Source organism: Arachis ipaensis, chromosome B7, assembly GCF_059453495.1.
Source record: "Arachis ipaensis isolate K30076 ecotype BB chromosome B7, ASM5945349v1, whole genome shotgun sequence".
Lineage (NCBI taxonomy): Eukaryota > Viridiplantae > Streptophyta > Magnoliopsida > Fabales > Fabaceae > Arachis > Arachis ipaensis.
The window spans coordinates 129,270,895-129,289,657 of NC_142442.1; the positions used below are offsets into that span (position 1 = coordinate 129,270,895).

Sequence of the window (18,763 nt, forward strand, 5' to 3'; positions counted from 1 at the left end):
TTGAAGCCATTTTGATTTTTTTAACAACAAAAAGAGTAGCCTTACCACATCCATATTTGCTTCGAAAAATTTTAACCCAAAGATCTCCTCTATTATGGACAAATTTTCAGGCTAATTTCAACAAATTTGCATTATTAAGAACCTGTGTAGGTCTAAAGCCGAGGCCTCCTTGCACCTTAGGCAAGTAAATAGTTTTTCACTTAAGAAGACGAGGCTTTCTAACCAAATCAGTTTTCCCAAACAAAATTGCAACATATGCTGTCAATTTGATCACACATACTCAAAGGCAGCTTCATGGTGTCTATTGAGCAAGAGCTCTACCTACCAACGAAAGGTTGTAAACTTTTCAAGAGTCAAGACGTTTCGACATTTTGTCAAGAATGAATTGAAAATCCTCCCTCTTTGACTGCCATGTAGTAGAGATACTCTCAAATACTTATCCAAATTCATTGTAAGTCTCATCCCAAGGGCATTACTAAGAACACATTTCCTCTCCAAGTTCATATTCTCCGAAAAGAAGACAGAAGACTTTGCAAAATTTACCTTTTGTCCCAAATAATGGACAAAAAAGAAATCTAAAATACCCTTCACTACTAGCATTTGATCCATAGTTGTTGTTCATACCCTGGGTCGAGCTGTCTGACCCGGGACGTTTTGGTGACAAGTCGACTGATCTCTTCAGGTCAGACTATTCGACCTCTTCAAGAGCTCGGCCAAATCACTATAGAGGCCCATGAAGGCCCAAACGAAGGAACACAGCCCAAATCTAAAGGCAGCCAAAGCCTAGAAAGATAAGGGCGATTCCCTTGAAGATAAGATGACCTCACCTAAAGATAAGATAAGATAAGATAAGATAAGATAACTATCTTATCCCCAGAAAGGTCACTCCTCACCATTATAAATACACTGGAGCACCCAGGTATAACTTATACTCTGATTCTACTAAAAAACCTGCTTAATACCCTTGCTAACTTAAGCATCGGAGTCCCTTGCAGGTACCACCACCCTCCGGTGACAAAGGATCAGCAGCATAAACGGTCCAACAAGTCAAACGCAACAGCTCCGGCCGCCACCCACCAGCCGGACACATCCACTCCGACCAGTATAGAAGATCTCGTCTGAGATCGACCTGCAGTTTCAGGTAACCCTCGGAATATGGGAGTCATCCATCCTTGATCCTGACCTGTTATGGCTAGGACTTTTTCTTCTTCCGAGATTGACTGACTCTGCAGTATTTCTTGGATGAGGCTTCTATTGTTGCCCCCTGATTTGGTGCTGGCTAGCTTTGAGAGTGCGTCAGCTCGGACATTCTGTTCTCGGGGTATGTGACGGACCTCATATTCTCCGAGTTGTCCGAGCTGTTCCCTGATTTTGTCCAAGTACTTTTTCATGGTGGGGTCTTTGGCTTGGTAGCTCCCTGCTATTTGTGAAGTGACTACTTGTGAGTCGCTGAAGATGGTAAGCTTTTGAGCTCCAACCTCCCTAACCAGCTTCAAACCAGCTAATAGTGCCTCATATTCCGCTTGATTGTTTGAGGCAGAAAACCCGAATTTGAGGAAAAGTTCAATTTGAGTCCCTTGGTTGCTTTCAATTATCACACCTGTGCCACTTCCATTTTTATTTGAGGAACCGTCCACGTAGAGGTTCCATTCTGTGGGGATTTCCGGGGTGTCTGTAAATTCTGTAATGAAGTCGGCCAGGTATTGTGATTTAATGGCTGTCCGAGCTTCGTATTGAAGATCAAATTCGGACAACTCGACGACCCATTGCAAGATTCTACCTGCTAAGTCCGTTTTCTACAAAATCCCCTTTATGGGCTGGTTGGTCCGAATCCTAATAGTGTGAGCTTGGAAGTACGGATGAAGTCGCCGAGATGTTAGTATGAGGGCGTAGGTAAATTTTTCTATTTTTTGGTAGTTCAGCTCGGATCCTTGTAATGCTTTACTGATGAAGTATATGAGTTGTTGCCCACTGTCGTCTTCTCGAACTAGCGCTGAGGCTACTGCTCGACTTCCTACCGCGAGGTACAATATGATTGGTTCTCCTTTCCGTGGCCGAGTTAGGATAGGTGGTTGTCCCAGGAATCTTTTGAACTCTTGGAAGGCTTGCTCGCACTCCGTTGTCCATTCAAACTTTTTTCCTTTCCTTAGAGTGGCGTAGAAGGGGAGAGATCTTATTACCGATCCGGCTAGAAATCTGGACAAGGCTGCCAACCTCCCGTTGAGTTGTTGCAACTCTTTGACGCAAGTCGGGCTTTTCATGTCGAGTATGGCCTAGCATTTATCCGAATTTGCTTCGATTCCTCTTTGTGTGAGCATAAAACCCAGGAATTTGCCAACTTCTACTGCGAAGGTGGATTTTGCAGGATTGAGTCGCATGTCATGCCTTCTTATAGTGTCGAACACTTGGGTCAGGTCGGACAATAGCGTCTCTTCACTTTGTGTCTTTATTAACATGTCGTCCACATAGACTTGCATGATTTTTCTGATATGATCCGAAAAGACTTTATTTATTAACCTTTGGTAAGTAGCTCCCGCATTTTTAAGACCGAAAGGCATTACGATGTAGCAGTAGTTTGCTTTTGGGGTTAGGAATGAAGTTTTTTCTTGGTCGGGTGGATGCATTGGAATTTGATTGTATCCCGAATACGCGTCCATGAACGATATGTATTTATATCCAAAGGAGGCATCCACTAGGGCGTCGATACTTGGGAGTGGATAAGGATCTTTTGGGCAGGCTTTGTTGAGATCAGTGTAGTTGGTGCACATTCACCACTTTCCGTTTGATTTTTTCACCAAGACGACGTTAGCTAGCTATAGTGGGTACTTGACTTCTCTTATGAATCCTGCCTCTAGTAGAGCTTGTACCTGCTCTTCCACAGCTTGGGATCGTTCTGGTCCAAGTTTTCTCCGTCTCTGTTGTACTGGCCGAGATTCTGGGTAGAACGCCAATTTGTGGCACATTAATTTGGGGTCTATGCCTGGCATGTCTGCAGCTTTCCATGCAAAGAGGTCGACGTTATCTCGTAAGAACTGTATGAGTAATTCTTCTATGTCTCCTCTTGGAATCGTACCAATATTGGTTGTTTTGTCCGAGGTGTCTCCAATCTGGATTTTCTCTACTTCACTTTCGGGTTGTGGGCAGAGTTCTTCTTGCCTCTGAACTCCCCCCAGTTCTATTGTGTGAAATTCCTCTCCTCTGCCTCTGAGGTTTAGAATTTCATTGTAACAGCGGCGCGCCATCTTCTGATCTGCTTTTATTGTAGCTATCCCTTCTGCAGTTGGGAATTTCATGCATAAATATGGAGTTGAGACTATTGCGCCGAGTTGATTCAATGTTGTCCGACCTATTAGGGCATTGTAGGCTAAACTCACGTCGACTACGGTGTAGTCTATCTTGAGTGTTCTAGATTGGTTTCCTTTTTCGAAGGTAGTGTGTAGTGAGATGTATCCAAGTGGTTGAACTGGGTTGTCTCCTAGTCCGAACAGACTGTTTGGATATGCTCTAAGTTCTTTTTCTTCCAGGCCAAGCTTGTCGAAGGCAGTTTTGAACAAGATGTCGGCGGAGCTCCCTTGGTCTATCAGTGTGCGGTGGAGATTTACGTTTGCCAGTATAATAGTGATGACCATGGGATCATCGTGTCCTAAGATGATACCGGATGCGTCTTCTTTGGTGAAAGTGATTGCCGGGATGTCGAGTGCTTCCTCTTTCCCCTCAACATGATATACTTCTTTGAGATATCTTTTGCGAGATGACTTGGAGATTCATCCTCCCATAAATCCGCCGTGTATCATGTGGATGTGTCTTTCTGGTGTGCGAGGTGATCGCTCGGTTCGTCCGACATATTCGTCTCTTCTTCTTTTTCTTTGTTCATCGTCCCGGGTGGCCAGGTACCGATCTAGTTTTTCCTCTCTTACTAATTTTTCTATGACATTTTTTAAGTCAAAACATTCGTTGGTTGAATGCCCGCGGATTCGATGATATTCACAATATTCGGTCCAATTTCCTCCTCCTTTTTTGCCTTTGAGTGGTCGAGCTGGGAGTATTTTTTCAGTGTGGCAAACTTCTCTGTAGACATCCACAAAGGACACCCAAAGAGGGGTGTAATTGTGGTATTTTTTTATTTTTTTCCCATGTCGATCTTCCTTCTTTTTGGACTCTTTATCCTTATCCCAGGAGGGATAGGTGAATCCAGATTTAGAGGTCTCTCCTAGTCGAGAGTTTTCTTCCATGTTGATGTACTTCTCTGCTCGTTCTTGCACTTCGTTTAGAGATGTAGGGTGTTTTTTCGATATAGATTGACTAAAAAGTCCCTCTCGCAAGCCATTGATGAGGCCCATAATGGCAGCCTCTGTTGGTAGGCTTTGTATATCCAGGCATGTTTTGTTGAATCTTTCCATGTAACTGCGAAGACTTTCCCGATCTCCTTGCTTAATTCCTAATAGACTTGGGGCGTGTTTAGCCTTATCTTTTTGGATGGAGAATCTGGCCAGAAACTTCTTGGCTAAGTCGTTGAAGCTTGAAATGGACCTAGGAGGTAGATTGTCGAACCACCTGATTGCTGTCTTTGTTAAAGTATTTGGAAAGGCTTTGCAGCGAACTGCATCTGAGGCGTCGGTGAGATATATTCTACTTCTAAAATTGCTGAGATGATGGCCGGGATCTGTAGTGCCATCGTACAGAATCATGTCCGGAAGTTTGAAGTCCTTAGGGATTTTGGTCTTCATGATCTCCCTAGTGAATGCGTCTTGATCCTTGCGAGAGTTGTCCTCAGGGGTGGATCGAGTAGCTTTGGCTTTGAGATCGGCTTCGAGTTTTAGAAGTTTATCTTCTAATTCTCGGCGTCGCCTTATCTCCCTTTATAGATCCTTCCCAGCTTCTCGCTGATGTTGGGCTTCTTTTTCAAGTTGCTTTAAACGATCTTGAAGCGCCTCTATTGCTCTCGAATTTGGTGAGTTTTTGTCCCCGTTAGATTCCGGGGTATCTTTCGGTGTAGTGTTCGCATTTTTGTGCGGCGTTCTATCCTCTAGATCTGAATCGTGGTCGTGCATGGTCGTCCGCCATGGTAATGGGATGACTTCCAGGTCCCCAGCAACGGCGCCAATGTTCCGAGGGTTACCTGAAACTATAAGTCGATCTCGGACGAGATCCTCTGTACTGGTCGGAGATGACGTGTCCGGCTGGTGGGTGGCGGCCGGAGCTGTCGTGTCCGACTTGTGGGACTGGCTGCACTGCTGATTCCTTCGTCACCGGAGGGTGGGGGGTACCTGCAAGAGACTCCGATGCTTAAGTTAGCATGGGTATTAAACAGGTTTTTAGTAGAATCAGAGTATGAGTTATACCTGGGTGCTCCAGTATATTTATAATAGCGTGGGCTGACCTTCTTAGATAAGATAAATTAGTTATCTTATCTTATCTTATATTATCTTTGGGTGAGGTCAGCTTTATCTTCAAGGGAACCGCCTTTATCTCTATAGGCTTGGACTGCCTTTGGACTTGGGTCGTGTTTCTCTATTTGGGCCCTTTACTGGGCTTTCCTGGCAGTTTGACCGAGCTCTTTGAGAAGAGGTCGGATAGTCGGACCTGAAGAAGTCGATCGCCTTGTCGCTAAACATCTCGGGTCGAATAGCTCGACCCAAGGTATGAATAGTTATTGATACACTAGCATATATTATACTGAAGATATTTATTTATCGAACGAAAATATTAAAAAAGTTGATATCTAATTCATAAAATATTGTTTTCAAGATTTGAATTTAAAATTTTTTTAGTTAAATAAATTATAAATTATCTGTCATCTCAATTAATTCAATTTTTATTATTTTTATACATATATAATAAATAAAAAAATTAATTAACATGCATGTTATAAAAAATACATTTTTTTTAAATTTTTAAAATTCAAATCTACAACTTTTTAGTTAAATTATAAACTATTTATTATCTCAACTGATTTCACTTTTATTAAATTTTATGTATATTTAATCATAAAAGAATAAATTAATATCCCAATACACAAATATATTAATTCAGTTATTTTGTGAATTATAAAATATGACATATACAAAATATATGTCATATAAAATTTAAATCTATAATCTTTTAGTTAAATTATAAAATATTATTATAAATTATAATAATATTTTAATATTTTATTATTAATAAAATATAAATTTGTATTTAAATTTTATTAATTTTTAATTATATGAATAATTTAATATGTTATTTAATAAATAATAAATAATATATACTATTTCAGTACAATTAGATATTTTTAAATATTATTTTTTATTCAATTTTTTTAAAAATAAAAAATAAATAGTTTTATTGATTTTTAAAAATAAAAAATAAGTAGTTTTTTATTTTTTAAATAATTGATACTATGAGAGTGGATATTTAAATTAATTAAATAAAAATAAGTTTAAAAAAATGAATTAAAAATTAAATTTTTAAAAATAAGTAACATTTTTAATAATATTTTTAAATTTATTTCAAATATTTGAAAATATTCCGAGAAAGTTTTTTTTAACGTATTTTACTATTTTACAAGACACAGCGTACTTCGCAGGGCTTAAACTGTAAAAGACCCAATCCAAAGAAGGCTCTTTTCCCTTTTTCATTAGAAGATAGATTCTTCCTTCTTCTTCTTCTTCCGATTCTCCATTCTCTCTCTCTCTCTCCACGCGCATAAGAAGAGAGACATGTCAACATAATAACGAAGCATCTTTCATTCTCACAAACACAGAATCAGAAGCAAAGGGGGGAAAACATTGATTTTTGTTTTGTTTTGTTTTGTTTGGTTATGTTTTCTTCTTCGGAGTGGATTTGTGGAATCGGAAGGACGAAACGAGCGAGGATCGAAGCGAGGGGCATTTGAGTAATTTCAGCTCCCTCTCCTCCTCCTCCTCCATGATCTCATCGAGTTACTTGAACAGCAACAACGACAGTCCCTTCATCTCCGGTGGCAGTGGCGGCGGTGGCGGCAGCGGCAGGGGCAGGCTATCGTTAATCATGGCTGCGGTGGCCGCGCCCTCCACTCCGGCGGTGGTGTTCACGGCCTTGGCTGGCCTCGCTCTCGTCGCTGTCATCTTCTACGGTGCTAGTAGGTAAAACCGAAGAAACCCTCAAATGAACCAAAAAGGGGAAAAAATTTAGGGATTGAGAGAGAGAGAGAGCGCGCATCGCGAAACCCCTAGCTAGCTCACTCACTCTTTCTCAGACATAGATGATGTTTTCGATTCCAATTTTGTTAATCTAAAAAAAAAGTGTAAATTGGAAGACAATTTTTATAGATGAATCCTCTTAGACGAAGTAACAATTCGAATTCTTCGTCTTCGAATTCCTCCCCTTCTTCATCATCGTCGTCGTCATCGTCTTCATCGTGGATCCATTTGCGTTCGGTTCTATTCGTTGTCACTTCTTCCTCACCAGCGTCTTGTTCCACCTCTGATCGGTGAGTTCCTCTTCCTCTACTCTCTCTCTTTCTCTCTCCTTTTTCTTTGTTCTGTCACTTGTTTTCTTCTTCTTTAGCTTTGTTTGAGCCATGAGATTTGGTTAAACTCAGATATCTATTACTTTTGTGTTTTTGATTTTTGTACCAGATCTCCAGTTTTGGACATCCCCAAAGTTGCTATCAGTGTCAGCTTAGGGTTGATCAGCTTGTGTTGTTTTGGGTCTTTGTGCCTTTGCACTTCCCTCTTTCTAATTTTGGGGGTCTCTTTGTTCGGCGGCATTTCCGTATCTCGTTGTTGTGGTTCTGCTAAAATGGTTGGAATCACAACTTTTTGTTTCCGTTTTCTGTTTTTATGATATGTCTGCGAAGGGCGTCAGAAAGGAAGTAGTTGAGGAGGACGAGATAGTGAGAGGGACACGGATCTTTTTCCTTTGGCTTTGGGTTGGGGGTATTATCGGTTTTTACCTTTTTTGATAGGGTTGTCAAGCACAAGTTCCTATCTTCTTACCTTGAACTTGTTTATCATCTGATTCCCATTCCCAACTGTCTAATCAGTTCACTATGCTTGGAGGAAATGTAACTTGATGAGGATGATGAATTGATGATCTTGTTTCGGATTTCAAAACCCCTATACATGCAGTATGGTCCTGCTTGTAACTTCCATTGTTCCTGAGCCGTCAAGGGAAGATCTGTGCTAGGGTCTATTTTAGTGAGCAAGTTCGTCTGGAGAATGGTGAAATGGATTTTGAGCCCAGTTAAATTTTTGGAGTCTAAGATTATTTAAGAAAAATGTTATAATCAGTCTGTCAATATCCTGCATCATGAATCATGGGTTTGGTCTTAAGTATTCTCGATATGTATCTGAAGGATGTTGATGTGTTCAAGTCTTCAGGAACAATCTTTTCTAATTGATGTCTTTTAGTCTTTTTCTTTAATACTGCCACCCTCAAGTGCCCATAAATTTTATATTGAATAGTTTTGTTCCTTTTAATCCTCAGGTTAAAAAAGGTTAACGAAACTATCATAGTCCTGTGGTTGAGATTTGTAATAATTTGTTTGTATTTTTTTAAGACTTCAGTTAGTAATTTTAGCGTTACAGTATTATACAGAACGGAAAAACATGATTATTAGTGAGTCCTGAAGTTCACATTGAGCTGCGATTCCAAAGATGAATTAGGCAGTATTGGTTCCTGTATTGGATTGATCCTTCTCAAATTTGTTGTAGTTGGTTTTCATATGTAGGTGGAAGTAGGAAACATTGAATGCATTTAATTATTTTAGCATGAAGGCTGAAAATAGTTCCTTACTTTGGATACTTCATTCTGAAAAAAAAAAAGAATATTTATAAAATTGTAACCTCCGATGGGCTTGAAAAAGTTAATCTAGTACTGTGACATGCTTTTTATCTGCAAGAGTATCTTCGCTCATTTTATGTGTAGTTTAGTTTCTCACTACTCAAAATATCTTAACTCGTTTGCTGCTTTATCGTAATCTAAAAGTCATCTACATACAGGCAGTACTAATGAATAATTCTTTTTTGACAAAATTCCAGAGGTCGTCTTAAATCACCATGGTCACGTAGGAGAAGAAAACATGCCCTTTCACCTCAGCAGTGGAAGAGCTTGTTTACACTGGACGGAAAACTCCGTGATGGTGGAATTAAGTTCCTGAAAAGAGTTCGCAGTGGAGTAAGTTTCCTTTTACTTATCTTTCTTGAATGATCGCAAAATGTGTGTTCTGTGTTTTCATTTTGGAATTAAATACATTATTAAAATCTGGTGCAGGGTGTTGATACTAGTATCAGGGCTGAAGTTTGGCCATTCCTACTTGGAGTGTAAGCATACTATCTTCCATGTTTCATTTCTTTATAATCTTTTCTACTTATTTTCTTGCGTACTTGAGATCTAGGAAACGTGGAATTGAATTGGACACGTGTAGACACACATTCAGCAAAATTTGCAATTCCCAATTATTATTGAAAATGTTTATCACCTGTTTCTTCTATTGGGGTTTGTAGTCTGCCCCATAACTTTGTTTATTGAGTCTTTCATTTTGTGATAGCCCAAACTCTGTGCTTTCATTTGAGGGAACATTTATAACCTTCTGCTTTCTTTTAGACTCTACTATATTTCCTTTCCCCATTCATTTCTACATGCATTCATTTGTTTAGGCAGACTTTTGTATAAATACTGATTACATTGTTCATCTGAACAGTTATGACTTGGACAGTACCAAAGAAGAGAGAGATATCATAAGAACTCGAAATAGGTAGGCATACAAGTTTGATCCGAATTCAATGTTTCAATCCATTGTGTCTGTATAGTCTTCAATTTATTTTTGTTTGCTTATACTTCTCTCCTGTATGTCCTGTTTAATATAATTTTTTTTTGGTGCAAAATCTTTAAATACAGAAAGGAATATGAGAAACTCCGCAGGCGATGCCGCCAACTTCTAAAGCAATGCAATGAGAGCTTTAAGTTAAACGAAATTGGTGAAATAAGCTATGAAGGAGATGGTGAGAGTCTTATTCAAGCTTCTGGTTCTCCTAGTTCTGAAGATGCAACGAGTGCTAGGCAATCCCTTTCCAGTGAGGAAAGGAGCCCAGATGTTGAATATTCAGATGATCCGTCTAGTGCCCTGTTGGAAGGGAATGATGTCAACAACGTTGATGCAGCATCGGATACTGATTCTACTGATTCAGATTCCTCTGATGGTCCTGAGGTAATTCAGACTTCTCCTTCTAATGAATTTCAGGAGGATAACACTTCCAAGACAGCTTCTACAGAAATTTCTTCATCCCAAATGAATGGCCCATCAAGACTACCAAACAATGAAGATTTTGCCACTTGGCAACGGATCATCCGACTAGATGCAGTACGTGCCAATGCAGAATGGATACCATTTTCACCTTGTCAAGCTGTTATACCAGAGAGCAGGGCAATCCGATCTGCTGAGGCTGTTGGATTGAAGGAATATGGGCACTTAGAACCCAATAGAATTTTCCATGCTGCCCGATTGGTTGCTATTCTTGAAGCATATGCATTATATGATCCAGAAATCGGCTACTGCCAGGGTATGAGCGATCTGCTGTCTCCAATAGTTAGTGTTATATCAGAAGATCACGAGGCCTTCTGGTGCTTTGTTGGATTCATGAAGAAGGCACGCCAGAACTTTAGGCTTGATGAGGTGGGTATCAGGAGGCAACTTGATATAGTAGCAAAGATAATCAAGTTCAAGGATTCTCACTTGTTCAGACATCTGGAGAAGCTTCAGGCCGATGATTGCTTTTTTGTGTACAGGATGGTGGTTGTGTTGTTTAGAAGGGAATTGACATTTGAACAGACTCTCTGCCTTTGGGAAGTAATGTGGGCAGATCAAGCAGCAATCAGGGCCGGCATTGGGAAATCAGCATGGAGCAGAATCAGGCAGCGTGCTCCACCAACAGATGATTTATTGCTGTATGCAATAGCGGCTTCAGTGTTGCAGAGGAGGAAATTGATTATTGAGAAGTATAGCAGCATGGATGAGATCATCAAGGAATGCAATGGTATGGCTGGACACCTTGATATTTGGAAGCTGCTGGATGATGCGCACAATTTGGTCGTCACTCTTCATGATAAAATGAAACTAGAGACATCATTTCGATGACTGCAATTGATTCATGAGCAAGAACAAGAACAGGTATTAGTTACAAAAGATCTTCACTTCCATGTGAGGCTGGCAGATTTTTCTTCTGCATAAAAAATAAGCACTGCAAATTTCTGGGTTTAGCACCAAGAGTATGAGGTCTGCTGTTACTTGTTTAAAACTTGCCACTTCTTATTTACGATGTTGGTTAATCTGGGGATGAAAGTTTAGCTAGATTTACATGGCATCCTTTTCCCTCTTTTTTTTTTTTTTAAAAAAAAAAAAGCCTTCCCTTTTTCTTTTGGCCCCTTTTCTCTCTCTCTCTCTTTTTTTTTTTTTTTTTTATAAATTTCTGATTTGAGACACATCTTTGGAGAACCTTTGCGAAAAGCAGCTGGGTAGGTGCATGTAACGTTAGTTGAGGCTGAGATATTATTGACAATCATGATGTCCTTTTTGACTGAATTCGTTGACTCTTTGAGATGCTGAGTTGTGCCGTGCTCGACACTTTAGATTTTTAACCCAAAGTTAATTCTGCAGTGGGGGAAAAAATGGTATATTGGTATCGGTTTAATTCGGCGGTTTTTTTTATTTAAATAAAATAAATAAAATAAATAAAATAATTTCCAATTTGCATTTTTCAATTTGCAAAATGAGTAGGAGAACGTTTAAAGACATTATTTGATAATTTTACTGGGAATCCAATATTATGGTAGAAAAAACAATTTCGTAGGTACTGGGTGTGCAATTTGGGAACAGTTTTCTCAAACTAATTTCGGGTTTATTTCGTGGGAGGTTTGGAACACAATTGACTCAACATTAATTCTGCTGGCATTGGCAAATAAATTATATAAAAATGTTATGTGTATTTTAAAATTAGTTATAAAAATTAATTATTAATGTATTTGTGTATAAATGTATATGTTGAATTTATTTTTAATATGTATCTTATACTAATATTTAATATTAGTAATTGATTTTGGTATATAATTAAACTAAAAGTTTTTTTACATCGTGTTAGGGTAAGTTTTTTTTATGTAACAAATCTATAATTATAGGGTTCTGTAAATAGAAAATTCATTTAGGATTTATGCCTAGAAAAGGAAGTTTATATTCATGCATTTTACAAGTTTTGATTTCCTTAGGGTAAATTGAAAAATTTAGTTGCAACTTAAACATGATTTGGTTTCAGCGTAGAAAGAAAATTTACTTGTAAAATAACAATATATTTTTTTATTGTACACCAAAAAATTGTACGATGCTGTTATAGTTTCAAATTAAGAGTATTTTATGATGTGTCCACAATCACGGTGTTAATTTCCTAGAAGTAATATTGTTGTAATTCAACACTTCATTTGAGAACTATATATTAAATTTAGAATGGAGGTTTTGAAATTAAATTCGGCAATAAATATCATAAGTCGAATCTAAAAAAAGTCATCATAAATTCATAATTGATAGCTGAAATTGATTATGCACATTTGGTTTACAATTGATTACCTAGAGAATTATTCTCTGATACCATGAATTAAGCAAACTATTATAGTGAATTACTCAGGTTTGAAGATAATATTTGTCATTTGTTAATCATATAGGGAACTAACATTTTTTACTTTCACGTGACTGCATGATTACTTCACGTGGTGGAGCCAGATTTGCCGTAATAGGTCTTGTCTTGGCAGGATATTGTGTTGTTACATATTTTGCTTGTAAATTGCCTACATCATGTGTCCCCTTGTGTGCCCTGAACCTTACTTGACAATATTCCCGATCAGAGGCACCGACATACACTTGCGGCACCGGCGCAAAACATATGCAGTAGAGGGTGTAGCTGGATGTCGAGAAGGAGGAAGAGGAGGTTGTTGAGTATCGCCGACAGGAGAAGGCATTTTAATTTCAACAAAATGGAGAAATTTCGTAGCCTTGAGAAATGTGTGTTACCCAGGTGAGGCATTCAGTGCTTCAACATCAACACATCAAAAAATATGTGAGGTCTGAGAGCAAGTTGAGGAACCTTAGAATGTTGAAGTAACATCTTTCTCAACCATCTTAACCTTTGCGCCGACCGTCTCATCCACGACAACTTCATCCTCAAACTACACTCTCAAATATCCTCTCAACGTTTCCTTAAACCAAGAATTCCAATGGAAAGAAGAGTCAAACATTTGGCTTAAAATAGGAAGAGAATAACAATTTTAGATTGTGAATCTTCTAATTCTTCAATTCTAAGGAGAGTCTCTCAAGGTTTCAGAAAGCTCAAGCAACTCAACCTAAGAAGTAGGTTGCAGAATTTGAGATTGCTAAACTCGAGGTTCCCACATTAGAATCTATGGCAGAAGTTGCTATGGCACGAGTTGAATCTAAAGTTCAAGTTGTACAAGAGGAAGTTGTTACACAAATTGAGAAATGAGAATGCACAAGCTCAGAATGGGGAATAAGTGCATGCTAAGATACAAGCTGAAATAGCACATGTTGAAGAACTATAAAAAGTATAATTTGAGGAATAAGATTAAGAACAGGTTCAAAATGCTTATTGCTACTCAGATCTGGCTCGGTCCAAAATTCAGAACTTAAAAAAATTTATTTATTTAAAAAAAAAAGGATGGCAAAATCAGTTATATGATGTCTGGAAGTAAACAATTTTTTATTACCACCCACTCAAAAGCTGATATAACGCGATGATTATCAGTGGTTAAGAGAAAAGGGATTGGATCTTGTCCCTTTTTTCTCTTTCTCCTGTGAACTTACTTTTTGTTATGAAAATACAGAAGATATTTTGGTTTTGTCTCTTAATTAGGTAGGCAATACTTTTATTTTGTCTCCAATTGTGCAGAATAAAAAAAACAGAGAATAGTGTAGAGATTGACACACATATATATCTTGGTTCAACTATCTAGTGCAATGTAACATACATCTAATCTCCCAGTGACGGAATTTCACTATCTTTTTAACAGATTGCAATCACCAATTCTCCTTAGAATCTACCCAATCCTATTTGGGACAAAGTCCAAATTCTAACCTAATCTGAACTTGACTAAGACTCAACTTAGCTTTCAACAGTAAAGTGCTAACCCAACTTGCAAGAGAATCTCCACAAGATCATGACACAAAACAAAAATCCATACCGAGAATTTCTGAGATAACCATGACTTTTTCTCTAAGTCTAGTTCATTGCCTTTTTTTCACTCATTGATTTTTCATATAAACATCACCATGTTTACCTTTTTTAATGAGACTCAGACAGACTAAACTGAAAAAAAGAAATACAAAATGGTAACCATGAAAGAGAAGAACTTAGAACAGGAAGCTATGAAAACTGAACCAAGTGCTTTATTCCACTCTCTTTGCTCAACCCTTAGTTATTCACCTTTATTATAGAAGAGTGAAGCCTCCAAAGTTTGAACCAAGTTCAACACTTGGGTTGTCTTCTTTCTCTTTCATCAGAGCTCGTAGCGGCGTAGTCAGTGGAGAGAGAGAAAAGGCCGAATCTTTGACATGCAACATATCTTTCTCTTTCATTCTTTTTTTTCAAGTTCCTTTGATTTTGACCGTGAATCTTTTCTTTAGCTCCAAGTTTGGTTTTGGACCGTAGATTTAAGGCAGAGCATCATTGACTTCTTCTTTTCCATGGTTTCTTGATTTGTGCTTGAAGTTCAGTAGATTTCTTCACGGTTGTTTGGTGTAGCACAGATGGGAAAAGTAACTTTTGAAGATGCTCTGTCCGAATGGGATTTGCTTCTTTGTTGTAGCTCTTCTTCTTGCTTGAAATTGGAAACTAGCTTTTGGTTCTTCGCCGAGCCCTAGTTTCGGATCTTTCCTCTTTCTTCTTTCTTGATTCAGTGACTTGATGTGATAGGGAAGAGAGAGAAGAGAGAGAGAAAGAATATGTGTTCGGTGGAATTGAAAATGAAATCAAATAAATTAAATTTTGATTTCTTAGCTTGTGACTCAGTGATGTGTATGGATTTGGGTGTTGAACCACCGAATGGACTAGTGAAAGTTTTGGACTTGTTTCGGTTTTTTCTTCTTGGTTTAGTCATATACCATTCTTGGGTTAGATTGAAGTAAGTGAGTTATATGGATGTAGATGGTGTTGGTCAAAATATATGTGGGCTTGCTTAATGGGCTTGTTTCAATAGGATCAAATTCCTGCATACTTAACCAAACAAATTACACAAACAATTGATAATCACCTAATAATGTTTGTTCATCTCTTTAATTAAGTTTTTGTTTTCCAAACTCAACAATCTCCCCCTTAATGACAAACATTATTAAAAAATGAGTTGAAAGAGATTGAAGGTAAGAAACTTCTCTTTGATAATTTATTTAATATGAAGCTCCCCCTATCTTTTGATCACTAAACTCCCCCTAAAGTTTGCTTTTAATAATCTATGGAATCAAAGTGAAAATAATTCCAGACAACCAATAGTTTTGCAAATAGTTCCAAATCATCACATCTTGTTTGTTTTTACAAAAAAAAAAAATCATCAAACACCCTTAAGAATCAAATATCAATAACTGAAAGAAAAAATTAGATAGATTTTTTACAAGTTCAAAACAGATGCAGCCATTCAAAACAAAAGCAATTTTCACATGTTCAAATTAGAGGAGACAATTTTAGCAGCCCCGTTTTCAAGTCATTTTTTTTGTTCCTTTTCTCCCCCTTTTTGTTAGTAAGTAGGAAACTTGCAGAAAGAGTGTTAATTATCAAACTAAAACAGCAAGATAAATAAGCATTTTAATAACAGAATTAATGAGCTAGTCCTATTACACTCATCCAAAACACAGCATGTAAAGCAGTGTCCAGAGCACTAAAAATAGTGTCATCATAGAAGAGTTCAGAAAACAGAATTAACAGCAGAGTAGCAATCTTTCAGTAGTAGCGGGAGACTCAAGCTCAAGCATCAGAGTCCTCTTCTTCAGTGCCCAATACATCTTCTTTTTCTGATATCTCCTGATCCTCATCAGGTGAATTAAGGTGCTTCAAAAGTACCTTAATTCTGTCATGGGATTTCATCAAAGATTTTTCAGTTTGAATTGCAATCTTTCGAGTTTGTTTGCTTGATTGGACAATCTGTTTGGTCATAGACACAAACTCTTGAAGGACATCTTTGACAACCCCAGCAATCAAGTACTTGTGGGAGTTAGAAGTACCAGCCACTGAAGGTGAGGAAAGGCTTTCATCTTCACTTTCATCCAAAAATGGATCTTTAGTGGTCTTAGTGCTCTTTTCTTTGACTTGTTCCATTGCACCACCGCCCTTTAGTGATGAAACTTTATTTTCGACAGGCTCATTACTCAGATCAATTAAAAAATATTCAAAGATGCAAGTCAGAAATATTCCATAAGGAAGAGAAATATTTTTCTCACTTCTAACACAGTCTAGCATATGACGGATCATGAGGTAGGCAAAAGAATCAGAGCAAGATACGAAATAGCATAAAGTACCAAAATGTCACATATTGTAACGTGCTGGTATGAACCATTTTGAGGCAAAAGAATGTGTGTGATGATTCGATGCAGTTGAGCTCTATCAGGACCCAGAGATTTATGAGTGGTAATCATACCATCCATAAGTGAAAAATTTCACAAATACTAGCCAGGACATCCTGATGAGAGACACCTAGATGGTCATCCCATTTTCCAGAAATGTATGCTCTCACTCCGATGTCTTCATAACCGAGGGCATCACTAATGGTCTCCTTATTCAAAACAATTTGACAACCCTTGATATAAGAGTGAATTTTTCACTCATGAAAAAGAAAGTTGGTATAAAATTCTCTGACCAAATTCAGATATAATGGTTTTCAGATTTTGAAAATATTTTTCTATTTCAAAAGATGAAAGTTAACTTTGAAATCAATTCCTTTTTTAGCCAGAGCATCAAGGTCAACAAAAAAATAGAACAGAAAATACGATTTGAAATTACTTGTTTGTGAAACTCATAATCTATACAGGAAGAGAAGCGGAGAGGATCATAATGAGAGTGACAAAGTTTACCAAAGGAGGTTTTGTAATCAAGGGAGTCAAGGTTAGGAGGTTTCCTGATAGGTTTGAGAACTGGTCTTCTGGAGCCCTTGGAGGGACAACTTGATGAAACAGAATGACCTGATGGATGAGGGTTAGAGCGTGGAGGAGGATACGGTGGGCGATCTTCTTCATGCATGAGACCCTTTCCTTTTCCTCCCTTAGCCTGAGATGACTCGGCCCCCTTTTGTGCTGAGAAAGCCCTAGGATGAATGGTCTTTCTTGCAATAGATTCCATCAGTTGAGGTGACTGAGAAAAAGACGAGTGAGAATAAATGTGTATGTGAGTGTGTGATCGAGGTTTCTTTGAATGAGGAGGGTTGTGAGGAGGTATATAGGTGCCAGTGCCTCTTCTAGTAGCAACCTTCATTCTCATAATGAAGAAGAAAAAAGTGAATAGAGGGGAGAGAGAACAGTGCAGTGGAGTAGTGGAGAAGAGAGAGATTTTCTTAATTAAGAAACCGTCTTTAATGCATAATGAAAACTTCTCTTGAAAACATGAATTTATTCAATAAAACGGGTTTCAAGGGAAATTTTGAAATTAAAAAAAATATGCAGTTTTTGCAACGTCATAACATGATGAATTTGAAAGATAACTGACAGATATGACTTGAAATAGAGAAGAAAGAGAAAGGGAAACAAAATTTTAATTTTCATAATTTAATGATCAAGGTAAGTATGAGGCCCACTTCATTAAGCAAAGCTTATCTCACTTAGGCTCAACGGTGATGAAGAATCACTCGATACCACTTTGAGTCTTATTTCAAGCTCATATCTCAGAAGATTTCTGAGCCTTGTTCAAGCCTTATAGAGAAGTTCATCATTTTCCCAGCTTAGTTTTCCTGCGACCTGAGAGATAAAAATACAGAGATACATTAGATTTAATCCATTGACTTGGCATCCACCAATCCTAGTGCAATTCTAAGTTTACAAAATCAATTTTCACACAAAAGTTTTGTGAAGATAAGAGCCAATTGATCTTCTGATTTTACAAATTGAATGTCAATAGTTTCCTTTTGCACATATTCTCTTATAGAATGAAATCTAACTTCAATGTGCTTGGTTCTTGAGTGTAGAACAGAGTTTTTGGAAATGTTTATGACACTTAAGTTATCACTAAATAAAGGGATACTATCTATTTTCAGTTTGTAATCGGCAAGCTGTGTCTTGAGCCATAATAATTGAGAACAGCAAGAAGAGGCTGAGATGTATTCAGCCTCAGCTGTTGATAAGGAAACAGTAGCTTGTTTCTTACTTGACCAAACATTCAAGGATTGTACAAAGAAACAACAGATCCCTAAAGTCCTTCTTCTATCTACCCGATCACTCGCAAAATCTGCATCATAGTATCTAACTACACAAAAATAATTAGTTCTAGGATGCCATAAACTAAGGTCATATGTGCCTTTAATATATCTAATGATCCGTTTAACAACCGAAAGATGTGATTCTTTTGGTTGAGACTGAAATCGAGAGTATACACCCACACTTTGAACAATATTTAGTCTAGAGGATGTTAGATACATAAGAGATCCGATCATTCCTCTATACTGTGTCTCATCAACATCTTTTTCATCTTTATCCTTGTCAAGTTTTGTATTAGGATGCATTGGTGTACTCATGGGTTTAGAGCTTTCTTAATTGAACTTTTTTACC

The 18,763-nt window shown here is 37.8% G+C and overlaps 1 protein-coding gene across 2 annotated transcripts; it reads left to right on the top strand.

Moving 5' to 3' along the window:
* Nucleotides 1-6,559: 6,559 nt before the first annotated feature.
* On the top strand, nt 6,560-11,548 carry LOC107605854 (rab GTPase-activating protein 22). Of its 2 annotated transcripts, none has more exons than XM_021106254.2 (5): nt 6,560-7,453; nt 9,006-9,141; nt 9,238-9,287; nt 9,668-9,721; nt 9,865-11,548. In XM_021106254.2, exons 1-5 carry the CDS (start codon nt 7,293-7,295, stop codon nt 11,099-11,101), a joined length of 1,638 nt encoding a protein of 545 aa, XP_020961913.1. In that variant the 5' UTR covers nt 6,560-7,292; the 3' UTR covers nt 11,102-11,548. The 2 variants fall into 2 exon arrangements, with proteins under 2 accessions (XP_020961913.1, XP_016163266.1); XM_016307780.3 differs by having other exon boundaries at nt 6,563-7,106.
* Nucleotides 11,549-18,763: the final 7,215 nt, after the last annotated feature.

Coding starts and splice junctions, on each gene's coding strand:
- LOC107605854 (XM_016307780.3), top strand. CDS start 6,910: ATGATCTCATCGAGTTACTTGAACAGCAACAACGACAGTCCCTTCATC. Junction 9,142..9,237: donor TGAAAAGAGTTCGCAGTGGA/GTAAGTTTCCTT, acceptor AATCTGGTGCAG/GGTGTTGATACTAGTATCAG. Junction 9,722..9,864: donor ATCATAAGAACTCGAAATAG/GTAGGCATACAA, acceptor CTTTAAATACAG/AAAGGAATATGAGAAACTCC.